This window comes from Lygodium microphyllum, chromosome 3 (genome assembly GCF_053477565.2).
Source record: "Lygodium microphyllum isolate KBCC chromosome 3, Lygodium_microphyllum_v1.1.10, whole genome shotgun sequence".
NCBI lineage: Eukaryota > Viridiplantae > Streptophyta > Polypodiopsida > Schizaeales > Lygodiaceae > Lygodium > Lygodium microphyllum.
In genome coordinates, this window is record NC_141137.1 from 182,116,674 (window position 1) to 182,134,764 (window position 18,091).

Sequence of the window (18,091 nt, forward strand, 5' to 3'; positions counted from 1 at the left end):
GTGGAGAAGTTGGAAAGCTATAAAGATATGTACTTGGTTCACATTTTCAAGTAATGCTATTGTCATTTCAATCAAGTGTCAGTGTCATTGTCCTTACACACAAGAATGTCTTTACGAGTCCAAGTCTCAATCTTGGAACCTAATTCACTTGTATGACAATTGGTTCTTGTCTAGTCTATGTCTTCATGAGTTTGTACTTTGAGTTCCAACCTCCATAGCTGCCATGCTCTAGATCCATATTTTTCAACATGGTATCAGAGCTCAGTTGACCATGGTTTAGCTCTCCTCTACTCTCTCTCAATCCCTCTTCAACTCTAGTCAGCTCAATTCTAGTCCATAACTTCATCACTCAACTCTACCTTCACTTGAGCTTCCATGTCAGCCATAGCCAACAGCACCCTGTCATCTTGAAGCTCTTGTATCTCACTCCACATACCAAATCTCTCTGAGCTTCCTTCTGGAGAGGTGTTCCCCACCTCACAAAGCTTTCCTATATCACATCAATCCATGAGATTTGGCTATCTGGACCTCAGCATTGTCACTATTGTCAGTTGCTGCTATAACCCCAGTTTGTGGCCTGCAAGACATACCTCACTTTGAGCTCTCTCATCTCTCAAACCAGGCAATATTTCAATGTGCTTTCTTCTAGAGGATTGTTCTTCTACTCAAGAAGCTTCTTCCTATCACGTCTAAGCTTGACATTGGGCACTCACAAGCCTGGCATTGCTGAAATTCGACGTCGCTGCCATAACTGCGCCTGTTGACGATTCGTTGATCTGCACGCATACTGCTGTACCCAATCTTGACGATTTTCATGGGGCTGTTGTAGAGCATAGAGTAAGCTACATTTTCATAAAAAAAGTTTTCAAAATGATCAACTCTAGCTCTAGATATCTGGAAAAAACCAGGCCTGGGTCAAAACCCTAATCCAAGAAGCCATAGCTACCATCAAGGTCCAAGCTCATTTTTTCTTCAATTTCTCATTCCCTTCAACTTAGGGGACACACTGCCACTCTTATCTGAGTCTGAACTCAGTTCCCAGCAAGATTAACACTTCAAATCAACAAGCAAGAAGAAGATCAAGCACCGACATTCAATACTAAGCTCAAGAATAGTATCTATTGATACTCAACTAGTGTCAGTTGACACTGACCTTCTTGTGACACTTCACAAATCCCCCTTGCTGGTCTTCTCTTAGTTAATTGGAGCTGCTCAACATGGCAGAGCTTGAGCAAATAGCAAAGTTCAATTGAGAAGGCTTCCATGCTTGGAAGGAGAAGACCATGTACCACCTCATGCGGAAGGATTTGTGGGACCTATTTAAAGATGAGGAAGAAGATACAGATGACAATAAGGAAGATGCAGAAATCGGGATACTTGCAGTGGCTCCACCAAAGAACCAAAGAATGGAAGAAGATAAACAACAAAGCTCTAGGCATCATTGCATGGGGACTATCTGATGATGTCCTGCATCATATCTCTAGCATCAGAGATGCTACAAAGGCTTGGGAAGAGCTTGACAAGATCTTTGGTACTCAAGCAAAGAATTCAAATGTGAAATTGCTCGTGCAATTTTATAAGCTGGATATAAAGGATAGTGCTTCCATGTCCATACACATTAATAAGTTTAAGAGTTTAAAAACCCGGCTTGCAACTCTTAAAAAGAATATTGATGAAGATGAAGCAATAGCCATACTGCTTGCAAGTGTAAACAAGGATCAATATGAGAACCTTGTGTCCACTCTAAGTAATGTTCCGAGTCTCTCACTCAAAGATATTGAGCACTCACTGCTTAATGAAGAAAGCAAATTTAAAAGCAAAGATGTAAAAGAGACCAGCTCAAGGGAAAACCTCTTGTACACTAGAGGAGATACTGGACCCAAAGGAAGAGGTCGAGGATTCAACACTGACAATAGAAGTCAAATGACATGCCATTATTGTGGTAAGACTTGCCATGTAGCCAGTGAATGTTTCCACAAGAAAAGAGCCCAACAAGTGCAAAGTGATCATCACCAGAACCAGTTCATGAATGAAGAAAAAGAAAAAGAAGATGCTTCCGCTACCATCAACAACTCTGACAGATTGTTTTGAAGAATTTTTATTGTATGTTTTTCCCATAGTAGATCTTTCTGGATTTGACTTTGTAAAAACCCTATCAAAAATGTACAATTTCAAGCCTTAACTTGACTAGGCTGCCATAGAGCTAGTCTCCTGGTCCATCTTTGTATGCAAGGGGGGGCAAAAGCCAGCAAGGGTAGAGATTCATCATTTGAGGAGGGGTGTTGAGAAATAGACAAATGATGTATGCTGCACGATGAGGTGTTGTATCCCATAAGCACAGTGAGGAGAGTGGAGAAGTTGGAAAGCTATAAAGACATGTACTTGGTTCACGTTTTCAAGTAGTGCTATTGTCCTTTCAATCAAGTGTTAGTGTCATTGTCCTTACACACAAGAATGTCTTTATGAGTCCAAGTCTCAATCTTAGAACCTAATTCACTTGTGTGACAATTTGTCTTGTCTAGTCTATGTCTTTATGAGTTTGTACTTTGAGTTCCAACCTCCATAGCTGCCATGCTCTAGATCTGTGTTTTTCGACATTATCATTGGTTTGACAACCAGCAAAAGTCTTTGATTTGTTGAAACATGCTTTAACATATACATCTGTTTTGCAATTACCTAATTTTAATCGACCATTCTTTCTAGTAGTCATTAATACTAGCGGATCAGGAATAGGAGATGTCTCCATACAAGATTCACGTGGTGCCATTTCTTAATGGCATGAAAAATGGTCAGTATTTCTTGGTCATATACATTCATGGTCATCTCATTTTCAGTAAGTTTGCAGCTCTCAAATGCTATAACCCCATGCTCCTGTAACAATACAGCCCCTATGCCTCTGCCATTAGCATCACACTGAATGGTAAATTCTTTCGAAAAATCTGGGCAAACCAAGATAGACGCCGAGGTAAGCAATTCTTTGAGCTGATTAAAGCTCTTATCAGCTATGGTATCCCAGAAAAATACCTCTTTCAAAACTGACCAGCAAAGTATCAAACATCTCCTTAGCTAGCCACAAATTTCTAACCGTCGTCATATTAAATGGGTTGCTTTCATTCAAAGTTTTCATCCACTTATCTAGTATCAACCAAGTAGAGAAAATTTTGTTGCAGATGCATTGAGTAGAAGACCAAGTATCCATAATATTTCCATTTTATCTTTTGATTCCCTTATTCCTATAAAAGATACCTATGACTATGATCCCAATTTTCAAGCTAATTTAAACAAATTAGTTGCTAATAACTGGATTCCAATTAATTCTTTGTCTTATTCTGATGGATTTATGTTTTATGAGAAAACGTCATGTGTCACTGTTAAATTTCGATCATTTATGTTACACGAAATTCATTGTCCTCTATATCAAGGACATAGAGGTATTATTTTCACTTTAAGAACATTGGTTGAAAATTTTTATTGGCCGCAAATGGAATCTGATATTTCTAACTTTGTTTTTGAGTGTTTAATTTGCCAAAGAGTCAAGCGACACCATGGTAAGCAATATGGTTTGTTAATGCCTTTACCAATTCCTGACCATCCATGGGAACATATTTCAATGGATTTTATAACTAGTTTGCATAATACACAAGCTAATCATAATATGATTTGAACTATAGTAGATCGATTTAGCAAACAATCATATTTTCTACCGTGTAAGAAAACATTAACTGCATTTCAAGCTGCACAATTTTTTTAAAAGACTGTTTTTACTAATCATGGTTTGCCAAAAGTTATTATTTCTTATCGTGATTCTAGATTTTGCAATAATTTTTGGACTACTTTGTTTACTAATTTGGGTACTAAGATTAATTTCTCATCTGCATTCTATCTTGAAACCAATGGACAAACAGAAGCTACTAATAGTATAATTCTAGATCTTTTGCGTGCATATACAATTTCAAAACCACAAATATGGGATACACATTTGTATCTACTTCAATTTGCATACAATAATACACCACATATAGCTACTCAAAAAGCACCTTTTAAAATCATTTATGGACATAGATTCCCTACACATGTCACATCATTGTCAAACAAAGTTAAAACTGTTGATAATATTGCCAATATGCATGCTACTATTTTTGCTCAAGTTAAAGATATGATTGCGAAAGCCCAACAATCATACACTAAACAAGCTAATAAGAAAAGAAAAACCATGAGTTTCAATGTTAATGATTATATATGGTTACGCATTGAAAAGAGAAGATTGCAAAGTGTTGAGAACACCCTGTTGTTAAATTAGCGCCTAGGTTTTATGAGCCTTTCAAAATAATTCACAAGATCAATGACAATGCATTTAAATTAGAACTACCCAAACATTGGAAGATCCATAATACTTTTCATATCAGTTTGTTACAACCTTTTAGAGGCCAATTACTTCACCCTGTCTATGAAAACCCTCCTTTGTTAGAAAAAGAAACTGAAATCCTTGAACCTAAAACTATTCTAGACACTGACTTTATGACCACTAGAACTGGCCATCGATATTCTAGATATTTGGTTAAGTTTAAAAATCATCCTCTTGAAGAAGCCCAATGGATGCACGCCCGCGACCTAATTGCTTACCCCTCACTGCTCTCTCCACATTGAGCTAGCAACAATTGAGGTCAATTATGATACCAGGAGGCATATTTCATGGTGGACTTCGTGAGGTTTTTATTCCACGGTGGATTCCGTAAGGTTTTTCGATGGATTCCGTAAAACTATATTTGTCGGGGCTCGTACACAAGGTGGATTCCTTGTGCGAGAAGTTGACAAGGACACCTGTCTTTTTCGAGCGTCATATTAATTTAATGTGCACCTGGGTGATTCCACAGCAGGTGATTCCGCAAAATACATATCAAATTAATGGACGTTTATGAGTTTAGAGTGCGCACTTGAATTAAATTAAGGTTAGGATAAAGTTCCAACCTATTTAATTATTTGTAGTTGAAGACTGCTAGGTATTCACTTTTGTTGGGTTTTATCTTATTGTTTTCTAACAATTCTAAATGCTTCAGTTGATATGTAGAGCAGACGATAGTGGCGTTGGGTAGCACCAAGCGATGGCATGAATTCAAAATGCCTAGAAGAATTATTATTTTTTATGGGCGCGTACCTTATCACTAAAGGCATGGGACCAATATTTATTTAAGCGCACTTATTTATTAAAGCGCTTGACAAGCATTTATTATTTTGTATGCACATAGGCGCTCGGTTTAATATTTTATTATTTGACATTGTATTTGGGCACAGCCCGACTTTTGGACGCCCAAACACCTTACTCTTTATTTGGACAAAAGCAAATACAAAAGCCAAAAGCATACTATTTGTAAAGTGGGCAAAATACATACCTTGTGAAGCGCTCACACAAGGCATGGGGGGCGATTGCATCCAATTTGTCTTTTTGTCTCATATCGTGCAAACTCTCTTTTGCTTTTTATAAAGAATTGTAGAGTTCTTTGTTCTTAGAAACCTTCCGGCATTCACTACGCACGCATATAGCACCCGATTTGTGCACTAGTTTTTTTGTCACAACAGCCTGTAGAGACAATTATTTGATGAATCCTTTTATGGGAAAAGAGCTCATGAGCCAACCTTCAATTGCCCTATGGTCGCAGGAAGATCGCAGCCTGTGCACACAGCGACAACAGTACGACCTGAGAGAAGCACCCTGAGCAGAGGAGAGAGTCCCCAAAAGAAACCTTGCAAAGATATGGCTTGTAGAGTGAGATCCAAGAGCTCAAAGGAAGCAGGGTGCAGACTGGTTGCCAAGAGGTAGAGAGTGTAGATGAAGTGAGAAATGGAATCATCAACTAGACTTGAGCTGGACAGGGGCAAAGAGAAGCTAAGAGAAGAGTTTATTGAGCTTAGCCATGCTCACCACGGCTCTGATACCATGTTGAAATGCATAGATCTGAGCATGGCTATGGCAGATGGAACACAAAGACAATGTTCATGATGACATAGATTAGAGAAATCAACTATTACTCAAGTGAATTAGGTTCCAAGATGGAAGCTTGGACTCATAAACACAATCTTGAGTATGACACTAACTATGACTGAAATGACAAAGTACAGTAGTATTCCCTCATTGAATGATAAGAAGGTACAACACTTTATAGGCTCATGATGGTTCCCTTTTTCTCAACTGTGCTATGGGATTCAAGCATCCTGCATTTTTGGCATCCTCTCTAGTAAACTGTACGAGTCTTGCCCTATTGCTCCATACAAAGAGGCTGTCACATGGGTGTGATTGCATAACTCTCAACAACATCCACTTCCGATATGGTATCGCATTTCAAGATCTACGCTCCTGCTGTTGTTTTCTGCTGATTACACATCTATCCCTATTGATCGTTGATTTTTCCTGACTGTTGCACACTATTTACAGCCTAACAACAGCTGCCTGCTGCCCATCACCCTGTTTCCAGCTTTTGTAGGCTGCAGATTTTGGTCCAGTACTCTGTGTTCCAATTTTCTGCATTATTTTACTACTGTTGTGCTGAATCACTGCTGCATTTATCGCATTTAATGCCTTTGCAGGTTAAGCGACCACAATTTCCAGCTTTTGACTATGTCTCTTGGCTGTCATCCATCTCTTTTCTCTTTTTTTACAATCGTTTTTGTGATCAACTGGTGTACACTGCACCGTGCATGTGAACTCTATTTAGTGCAATTTGTGCTGTTGGTTTGGTTGTACTCTCCCTCTCCTCTTCTTCGTTCCTTTATTTTCTTTCCCTATCCTCTCTAAATGGCTCCCCCTTGTTATTCCACCGATGACAAATTACACGGCCTCGAATACCTAACTTGAAGTGCTGTTATGAAAGCATTGTTTGTGCAAAAGCGGTTATGGTACGTTGTGTCTAGCACTTGTGCGCGTCCTAAGCATTCTACTCCTCTTTAGCTGATTTTGGCGAGGACAAATATGAAGAAGTTGTGCTCACACAGGATGCTGATGATGACCATGCATATCCCACTCTTCTTCGCTACATCTCTAAAGAAGTCCTTCCAGCAATCACCTCCTGTAGGACCTCTCTAGAAATTTGGGCAAAGCTTCAGATGTTGTATGCGGCCCCTTCATCTATGCATGCCATGACTCTTTATGGACAGTTCCAACAGATGAAGTTCGAGCCAAAGGATACTATTCAATCTTTCTTACTTCATGTCACAAAGGTATAGGACCAACTTCAACACATGCAACCCACCCTTCCAAAGGCTCATCTTGTGGACTCATGCAACCCAACCAACATATGTCCTCGATCCTACTTGAGCATGAGATGTCTTTGCGCTTACAAGGAAGGCTTCCCTCGCAGTCTAGTGACTCTGGTGAGGCCTTTACAGCTTCAAAGAGAGGTCACTAGAAGAAGTAGAAGGCCCAATGTTACCACTATGGTAAGAAGGGACATTTGTGCAAGGACTGCAAAGAGTTAGCAACTTCGTGGAAGAAGAAGGAGATGAAGAGGAAGCAGTATCCAGACTCCTCTACAGAGTCATCCTCTTCCTCAGACTCTAACTCGGATTCTCCAGCCAAGGTGCAAACAATATCATTTTCTTCAGATCACGGGAAGGGCTTGGCAGCCCCCCCTACTACTTTCTAGTATAAGTGATGCAATCACCCCTCATGACTCTCCAATGCCCAAGTGGAAGTATGAGAGGGTGATGAGGTGGGGCAAGTTAGTGTCATCTATACATATATACAAATGCCCAAGTTCCACAACACTCAAGCATTCTACATCTTTTCCTAGTGGTCTTCATCATCCTGCCATCAGCATTTTCGCTGCTGCCTTTTATGCAACCAGTTTTCCACATCAGCTTCCTCATTGTTAACATCTTCTTCATCCTTTGATGCTCCTCCTTGGGCAGGTTGGGATAAAAAGGAGAGAAGGGGCTTCCAAATATGGTTCTCCATGACAAAAGAAAAGCAGGACAAGACATACATGGTGGAGATGATGCAACTGGATGGCCGAGAACATTTCGTCCAATCATGAACAAAATAGGGAAGTACAGCACCTAGTAAACATGAAGCAAAACACCTTGTCTAAGGTGATGAGAAACCAACTTGAGTGGCCTACTCTAATGAAATGTGAAGCCTCAGGAGACTCACATGATGACAAGGCAGCACTTGTCAATATGCTTGCATTATAGTTCTAGGGCCTGCAGGGACTCATAATTCAACCCTCACACCTTTACATAGAAGAGTGGCCCTACATTGTGCTCTTGTCTAGGTTCGGAGAGTGAGAGGAAGGGAGAACTCAGCTACCCATACTTAGAGGAATCGTACCTGATGATTTAAATGTATATATTATGCTTCTTCTTGTCACCAATATATATTACTCATGATCTTGTTTAAGTCCCAACTATTGCACTGCCAACATTACCAAACTGGTGGACATAAGTCATGAAAAAGGTAGCAGAGTGTGGAAAGCAAAAAAGTTTGGTGATTGCTAATGCAGCGTGTCCACTCATGCATCTGTGTTGAATTCTGAAAAAGTTAGTTTTGTAGGTTGAGATTAGGTTGGGTTTCTAGATATTTTTAGAGGTCGAAGATTATGTGCTAGACAAAAGTGCCTTAATCCTAAGATTACTAACAGGTAACCTACTTTTGGATCTGACATTTGGGTAACTGGCTATTGGATCTGACATCATTTGAGACTTGCCATTGGCAAAGAGCAGAACTGTAGAAAAGGTAAAATTGTAAAATTAAAAGCTAAAAAACAAGCACCTAAATCAAACTTGGAAAAGTGAAAAACAAGGACAAAAGCATAATGAAACTTCTTTGTTGTTATGATAATGCAAATTCAGTAGGGTACCTTGATGAGAATTTGATGGCTTTGAATTTCCCACGTCCATCACTCCTGAGATTGATGATAAACTCCTGGGCATGGTGAGGTTGAGGATCGTCACGACCAATAACAGGTGCTGCTGATTCAAAGTCAGTCACAACGTCGTATGAATTTGTTACATTCAGGGTTCCAGGGTCCAGGGTGATGATCGATATTGGTGAAATGCATAGAATCCTTTTGTATTTGCCTCTCCAAGAGTGCTTCGTAACTAAATACCGAGCAAGATACTCTGGCTCTTCTTGCAATGGCGCATCTCGAGAAGAAGTGTTATCCAAGGCTGATGATGATGTCGATGGCCGATTGTTGAAATCCATGGTTTGGAGAAGGTGGAGAGGGTGCAAGCGGGGGCGCACATTCGGGCGGAGAAGCCACCAGCTCCAGGCCGCCTCAGTGCGGCCCCCTGACTGACTCGCCCCCAGCTCTTCCTGTTGCTGTCTGACCCAGGTTTGCTTGTATGAAGCTATAACTATATACCTAAACTGAATTGGCAGGAATATGCAACCCTAATCTGCTGTTTGGAGGCTCCTACCACTGCTGGTGCTACCATACCTCGAAGTATAAAAGGCGGTACACTGCGCTCATACAAGTGTAATTCAGATGCACATCCCTCTGAGAGAGGAAAATTCATCAGTCGCGTGCAGGAAGCTGGTGATCGGTGAATGGTTACAATTGAGCGAATCAGAATCGAATGTCAAGCACGAGGACATCCAAATGAATCCTGGCTGCATACACTGGCCTGCGACAGTGGCCGATGAAAGAACCTGAGAAGACGCGAGATGGAGATGGAGATGGAGATGGCGATGACCAATTGGCCGAAGCAGAGAAAGCTTTGTCCTTTGATCTTCAAATCTTTTCCATCGATTTTTCTTAATAACTAGTTAAGGCGATCGATCTGGGACAAACGCAGCACAGATGATGCTGCTGCTTGCTCGAAGGAATTCTGCAAGCCTTAACAAAGGCAATAAACAACTATAAATAACAAACAAACGAAAAAACAAAATTAAAAGGTGTCACACGCAAAGAGCTCACACAAGAAGACGTCACAAATTCTGGGGCCCACTAAAAGGAATGCTCAATCCAAGACTATCTTGTATAGTCAAAATTAAAACGAGTTGTATCATGTCATGGTGTAGCATACATGTCACAAGCCAATCAGCGGAGCATACATATACATATTACAATGCATTCTCCATAATGGATCAGCACCAATGCTTGAACGAGTTGTAGCATGACATGGTGTATGGCATACATATCACAAGCCAATCCCCCGTGCATACAATGCATTCTCCCCAATGAAGCAGCACCAATGGTTGAACCAGAACATGGACTTCGACCTTGCAATGAATGGATTTTGTTGGAGCCATCAATATATAGGTGCAGAGGTGGGGAGCTAGAACTACTTAACCCAACCAAGCTAATAGCTGTGAATCATCAATCTCTTGATCGTCCTTTGTCACCTTTCTCAAACAAGCATCTTGGTTTGCCTTTGCTTTCACACCATATAAGTACTTGTATCAAACATATTATTTGGACATGGCCCCAAACAAACAAGAGGATCAACTCTAATGACTATAACAAGTAGTGGAACTTGTGAAACCTTGAAGCATCTACATTTAAGGGTGTTCATATTTTATACATCCACATCTGAATGAAACACATGCAAGTAAAGTGGTAAAATCAACAACCTACCTTATGTTAACCAATTCACATGTTAAAGAGTTATCTATCAATTAATGGAAATTGCATACATAGGAAGCTCTCTCTCTCTCTCTCTCTCTCTCTCTCTCTCTCTCTCTCTCTCTCTCTCTCTCTCTCTCTCTCTCTCTGGTGGAACAACCTAGGAACAAGTACTTTAGGCTAGCCTTTGAGCCCTCCTAACAACAAGTAGCATATAGTGACTTGGGATGCTAGTTCTTGCAAGTTGATGTTTGGTTTGGGTTGCATGGCTCAATCCCCATGTGCTCCCACCTTTCAAGTACAACTTGGAGGTACCATCTTTTGCATTTAGCCATCACAAGCAAAACCAAGTGATCGGAGGCAAAAAATAGTCAAGCTAAAAATGATTATGATTGGCATGACCCTCGATACAAAGATGGTCTTCTACCATGACCATCTACTCTCGTTGGCACATCACAACTTGTTGATATGTTTGAGATATATGGGTGTGAATCTATCTTGTGGGATCCAATGTGCAATGGCCAGCTTTGCACATCCTCACACAAACTCCATGTTGAGATACCTAGATACCTTTGGACAATGTGCACTCTATTGGACACCTTGTGCCAACTTTGCAAGGAGGAGCTAGAGTTAGAAGATCAATACGCATGCCACTGCCCATCATATCAAGATATCAAAGATAGCTAGAACAAGCTCTCCACCGAAAGGGCTTCCTTTTCATCCTTGATAAGGGTGACACACCAATGCTAGCTTAAACTCTACCTAATTGAGCTTCACAAACATAGAGGGGCCCACACAAAGAGCCCTTGTAGACTTCTTCTATCCCATGGGGCTACCATCTAATACTAGTGACACTCCAATGTCATAGATTGTAGTCTCTTGCCCTCTAGACTTGGGGGCAAGCACCTACCTAAGGATGATCTTAGATAGGACCATAAAAATCCACAAAGCCCATCACCCACACCCCAAGAGGAAAGATAGAGGCAACTACCATGGATGGATGTTGGCCATCATTGCTTGATTTGGAGGGCACTTAGCTTGCTATCTTCATGATAAACATATTCACATGCTTCAACAAGCCATGAGGGCCATCCTTAGGTGAATGTAGTTCTCCACTTGAGCCAATTTCTCTTCACGTATCATGTTCCTTGCTAGCATAATTGTGCTCTCACATGAGAAGTATGCATGTACCCTCTTGTTCCCTATCATGATTGTAGATCTAGATTAGTCTAGCGTGCTCTTATTAGTCTGGCATAACTGTTCTCTCAAATGAGAAGTATGCATGTACCCTCTTGTTGCTTATCATGATTGTAGATCTAGATTAGTCTAGTGTGCTCTTATTAGTTTCAAGATTTTGACTCTAGCTTAGGCAAGTTTTTCTTTATTTTGTCCAACTAATGTACATATTAGAATCATAACATTGTATCTATTGGGTCTTAGATGCCACTTTGGCCCCTTTAGAGATGTTATATATATATCCATCAAAAGTGGGTGCAACCATGGAAGTGTAGAAAACTATTATAATAGATTGCACAACACAAGAAAAGACAGAAATGGAAGAACACTAGAAAAAGACAACTCAAAAGTATGCTTGAGAAATGGAATCCATATACCAATGAGAGAGTTGTGTACAATAGTGAGTCACCAACTGTGTGGGCATTGGCATCGGCTCCCTCTCCCCAATAGGACTTGCAAGTGATGAATAAATAGAGGAGGAGAGCAACCAACCTATAAATCTACTCCTTTTGGAAAAGAATGGATGCAAAAAAAGCATGATTGCAAAAGCCACAAGAAAACCATAATGCCTTCAAAAAGCATGCTAGTGATTGTTGTTTTCATCACAACATCAATTGCTTCCAAAAAGCGAGAGATTCTTACAAATCATGATCTTGAGCCTCTATCTCATGATCATGATGTTATTAGATCCATGATCGTGATCACGATTGCCAGAAATATTGCATGATCACAAGTCTATTGATCTCCATCATGACCAATCCAATATTTCCATGATTATAAGCCTATCCACTTCCATGATCACGAGCACATCATCATCACAATGCATCATGACAAGTGCATCATTATCACGATACCAAAGTTTCATCATGATCTATGATCATTTGTTAACCTCATGATTACAAGCCTATCATGATTGTAAGTCTCTCATGATTACGAGCCTATCACAAACACAAGTCTCAAAATCACAATCAGAAGTTTGTCGATATGATCACAAGTCTATTCTAGGTCATGTGATTATGAATGTATTCTAATCCATGAACACGAGCCAATAATGTATGCTCGCCCAAAAGCTGGAAAAGTGATAAATGTGACTAGGGTCCTCAATATATACCAATTTTTTAGGGTTGGATAGCTCATCAAGAGACATAGAAATCCATGTGGATTGACTAGCATAGCAAGTTTCACATGAGAAGAAGAAAAATGTGAGAAAGGAGAAGAGCTTCTCCCCAAGGTCTCCCCCCCCCCCCCCAACACACACACACACACACACACACACACTCTCTCTCTCTCTCTCTCTCTCTCTCTCTCTCTCTCTCTCTCTCTCTCTCTCTCTCTCTCTCTCTCTCTCTCTCTCTCTCTCTCTCTCTCTCTCTCTCTCTCTCTCTCTCTCTCTCTCTCTCTCTCTCTCTCTCTCTCTCTCACACACACACACACACACACACACACACACACACACACACACACACACACACAAAAGGTTGTGTCTTTAGGGATGTGTTTTTGGGGTAGATTTGGCTGCCTAGCTACTACTCCACCTCTGACTCACTAGTGACCTTCTTTTGCATGCTGGTGACATCAAATTTTGTATTAGTAACCATACTTTGGGAAATATGCATTTGTGTTTTGTTGTCTAGCTCCCAACCTTGGTTTTGAGCTAGTGTCATTTTAGTGTTGGTTGTGGGAATAGAGTATTCTTCAATAACTTTTGCTGCTCAAGCTATGATCTACTGTTATACATGATGCAACCAACAATTCTTGAGGTTCTATATGTGAACCGATGGGAATGTTGGAATCATCACAATCTCATCAAATATGAAACAATCATGATTATGACTTCTCCTCTATTTACTTTTTGAGTTTTATATATAGAATTTCCAAATTAGGGCTCCCTCCAAAATTTGGATTTCCCACCTCCTTTTGGCCCATTTTAATTTATGCATATAGTTTGGATTAATTGGACCATCCCTAACTTTGATTGAATAGAGGTATTGTGTCCACAACCTTAGAACTATTGCAGGTCACCATTCCAACTCAATAATAAATTTACAACTTGCATGGCTCGGCTCTCATGCTTGAAATTTGCCTCCTATTATGCTCCAAAAAATTATTGATGCACTTGTATCCACCTCCACCTTTTGTGCTTCGCCACGGTCGGGACATCATGAAATGGATGGTAACATTGGGATTGCTAGAAGAGTGGTAATGGAGGTTGGTATCAAGGCTTTATTTATCTTCATTGCATCAAGAGATGAGAATGTGCTTCAGGATAGCAGAAGAAGGGAAGGGAGTAGAAGTGAATGAGACACTAATGTTGTTAGGGATTTTCATGGTATATACTTAAGAAACGTGCACTCCCTACGGTTATATATGCCTCATTATCCCATGATAGTTCATGCTAGTGTGAGTACAATTGAGAGGCGGGTCAAACTCCAAGCAAGCTTGGAGTGTTATCCTTGAGGACCTAGTTGGTGTGATGTAATGCTCATGGTGATATGTCTAGTAGGTGAACCCAAAATGTCCTTCCCTTGATGTGCCGTGAGACTATGATGTGGGGAATGGGCTAGGGGTTTAGAAGCAGAGCCTATCAATTGAGTCTATAGAATGCACCTAACTTGAGAACCCATAGGTGACATGATTGTGCAAGCACTGAAGCTAACTAAGAGCTTTCACCTTTTAGTGTTCCCTTTTTCTTTTGAGGGAGAGTCTTGTCGCTAGTGATGTTGGAAGGAAGGAATGATTGCAATTGGTAAACTAACATTCATATCCTTGAGCCAATACCAATCAATAAGATGATAGCATAGTTTCTTAGAGGATAAGTCTCACATTGGCAAGTCTGATTATGGATGGAGAGATAGACTTGGTACACTTCAAAACTAATGACCAAGTCGTAGATATATTTACCAAAGCATTTGGTAAATATAAGTTTGAGTAATTTAGAAGTGCACTTATGGTATTGTATTTGGAAGCTCATTTTGAGCTTGAGGGGGAGTGTTGAGAAATATAACATAGGCTAAGTCAATACCTATGTATACACAAAATAAAAGAGAGACTATGTAAAAAGAAACTTTAGAGTCAAAAGATATCTATCACTTTGAGAGATACTTCATGTCATCCTATTAAATGGAAGATAAAGGAGAATAAGATGGTTTGACTCTCCATATCTTATGCCATCTCCCTTCTGTTGTGCATTCATATTGATTCTTTTAATCACCAGAGCCAAGGCAGACATCACTAAGGCCTTCATCAAGGGCATCTACAATGAAAGGAGATATGAAACCTTAGCTGGAAACTTTGAGCTAAATTGCTCCATCATTAATAATGTCCTCGACAAGGCTATCTACATGGATGGCCTCCATAGAGAAAGAAGTAGGGAGAAATGCACAATGGAATCCCACCAAGAAACCTGTGTAGGACAAACTCACATAGAGAGTAAAGAGGCACTAGATTTGATTGCTGATGTTAAGAAGAAACATCAAGAGTTGCTCAAAATGGCTAAGTCACTAAAAATCTCAAGGCCATACTACCAAAACATGTAGTGTCTACATTGTGGTGGAGGCCACCTCCCTTCAAAGCATTCCCAACCACTAAGGATGTGCACCAATTGTGGATGTTTTGGCCATGAGGCTATAGACTACATAGCCCCACAAAGACTCCCAATCCTAATTTTGTTTATTAGTAGTATAATTAAGCTACTAACTATCCAATAAAGCCCCCATTTGCTCCACATTTGACATTGCCAACCCCTTTAGAGCATCAAGCAGTGCAAAGGGTGAAAATTAATTCATCAAGAATACCTAGACCCCCAATGCCAATAATCACACATCTGATTAGCAATGCCTCCATCCACTTCATTGAGGAGCTAGTAGAGGATGAAGAGTACATGGACCCTTTTGTTTGTTAATGATGAAAGACACCTAGTCCTCATGGATTATAGACATATACTAGTCATGATGTTGGGATGAGGCCACAAGTGAGGCATGCTTTCAACCAAAGCCCCATTATGTGTTGGACTTGTGAGCAACCAAGACATGTTTCCTCGAGATATCTAGATAGACAAGAGCAAGTTAAGGGAAACAAAGTTGATCAATGTTGTTCGGTATGTGGAGCCACACATGTATCCTAATTGTCCAAAACACAAGGCAAGTAATAGTAAGTCCATTGTGGCTTCAATACCCTTAAGCCTATTTGTAGTGGAAATGATTAATGATGAAGATAGTATTCCCATTCTAATGCACCCTATCACTCGTGCACAAAGAAAGATAGGGGGAGTAAGCATCGAAGTCTCTACAACAATGAATGGCTCAGTCACTTGTAAAAAGAGTACCAAGAAAAGGACAAAGAGAGCTTAACTCAAACTTAAGAGCAATAGCCTCTCCTAAATACTACAAACTGCTCCTATCTCTAATGTGGAGAGTGCTGGAATTGCACCTCAAACCACAAAATAAACTATCTCTAATGTGGAGAGTGCTGCAATTGCACCTCAAACCACAAAATAAACTATTTCCAAGGATAAGTCATACCTTGACCCGGTTCAATAGTTGCTATTGACAAAGTTGAGGAATGGGTGAAGACAATGGAGGAAGAGTTGTAGAAAGAGCAAGATGATGAGATACTTCCCAACATGTCTCACATACCTAATGCATCTCTCCAAGCAAGCCATGAACTACCAAACAACTTGCAACCCATGGAACATGAGGTTTCTCTAGTTCATGATGCAAGCCACTCATAATATATCTACCAAAACGTCGAATATTTCATAATTGCAAGTATTTGAATAAGCTAAAGTTACCATACTACTCAGAACTCTACTCAAAGGTAGTCCATTAATTTGGCAAGGACTAAAAGCATAGGTGGAAGGCACAACTCCTGATCTTGATCCCACCCCACTTCACAATCTACCTTAAGTGCACTTCCCACTCTAAGTGCCTTAGGGTTTAACACATTCTCACAAAGGAGTTGAGTGATGTGCAATTCTTCCCATGGAAACCCTTGGCAACATTACACAATGAGGAATCGTGGATATTGGAGGTGGTGCGAGTATAGTTAATGAGACCATACTTCAAGCCTAGGGAAATCCACCGATTGAACTAGTTCACTTTAATCTAACTGAAGCTAATGGGTTCAAAGTTAGACCACTAGAAGTATTGAGAGATTAGCTAGTCCAAATTGTAGGGGTTAGTTCAAGGTTAACTTTGTTGTCAGGAAAGGAGTTACCTATGACCTACTGCTCGGCAATCAACAATGATGCACAATGCACATTTGATTGAAGCCTAGGGTAATGGTTTAGTCTTTCTAGGTAATTAGAAGGAGGCAATCTACATCAGGATGAAGCCTTGGAAAACTTCCCCATTGACTTGGATGCTATCTTTGCACTATTACAAGGAGACTCTATTGACCCTCCAACCACTCAACCTTTGGCTAGATATATTCCCTCCCTTGATAATGAGCAAGATTGGATACATATTCTTGCTACCTTAAACTTATCATTCACTAAGGACTTGGAGTTCAAACCAACAACATGTGAGTTAGTCAAATGGACTGAACACTATAGCTCTTCTCCTTGAACCTCCCATTGAATCAATTTTAGTGCCTCTCTTCATGATGCCCCTAACTCAACCACCATCATATTACAGGGCTAAACAACACCAATGGATAGGCTTGCACTGCATAAGATCCTTAGCCAATGGAAACCATGTTCTTGTGATTGCTTATATACTAATCTGACCATCTTTGAAGAACTCTTGAACAACCCCACATGGCAATGGACACCAAGTCCTATTTGATTTTCACAATGATCTCTTCATCTCCATAATGCAAGAGCAAGCCATAGACATTGAGGAAATGAGTGACTTTGAGGACTACTTGTCAATTTAGGACAACAAGGATTTTGAGTTAGACTCAATAGATTATGACACTAATGATTGCACCATTGAGCAAATCTACCTAGATCCAAAACCCTCTCCACTACAAAGGCTGCTCACATTGATGCTAGGGTTGTCAAAGTGACCTCGGAATTGGAATGACTTAATTATCTCAAGGTTCTTCACTATGAACAAATAAGGCATCAGATCAATGATTTATACCTAAACCTTGGGATACTCCTAACTGAGAATAACCAAGACAAAGTCTAGGAGGATATCATGGCAAGTCCTGACTCCAATATAGATGAAGACAGCGATTCTAACCTAGACAAAGTCCAGGAGGATATCATGGCAAGTCCTGACTCCAACATAGATGAAGATAGCGATTCTAACCTAGAAATTCTCCAACCATACCAATCTGTGAAAATTAAAACC

General features: G+C 40.2%; 1 protein-coding gene across 2 annotated transcripts in view; it reads right to left on the reverse strand.

The window, feature by feature from the left end:
• The window catches only part of GRV2 (DNAJ heat shock N-terminal domain-containing protein), a 110,266-nt gene extending 100,432 nt beyond the window's left edge, over positions 1-9,834 (reverse strand). For both annotated transcript variants that reach the window (XM_087675158.1, XM_087675156.1), the window contains exon 1: positions 8,850-9,834. In XM_087675158.1, the coding sequence (XP_087531284.1) occupies positions 8,850-9,196 (347 nt within the window). In that variant the 5' untranslated portion in view covers positions 9,197-9,834. The remainder of the gene's footprint in view (positions 1-8,849) is intronic.
• Positions 9,835-18,091: the final 8,257 nt, after the last annotated feature.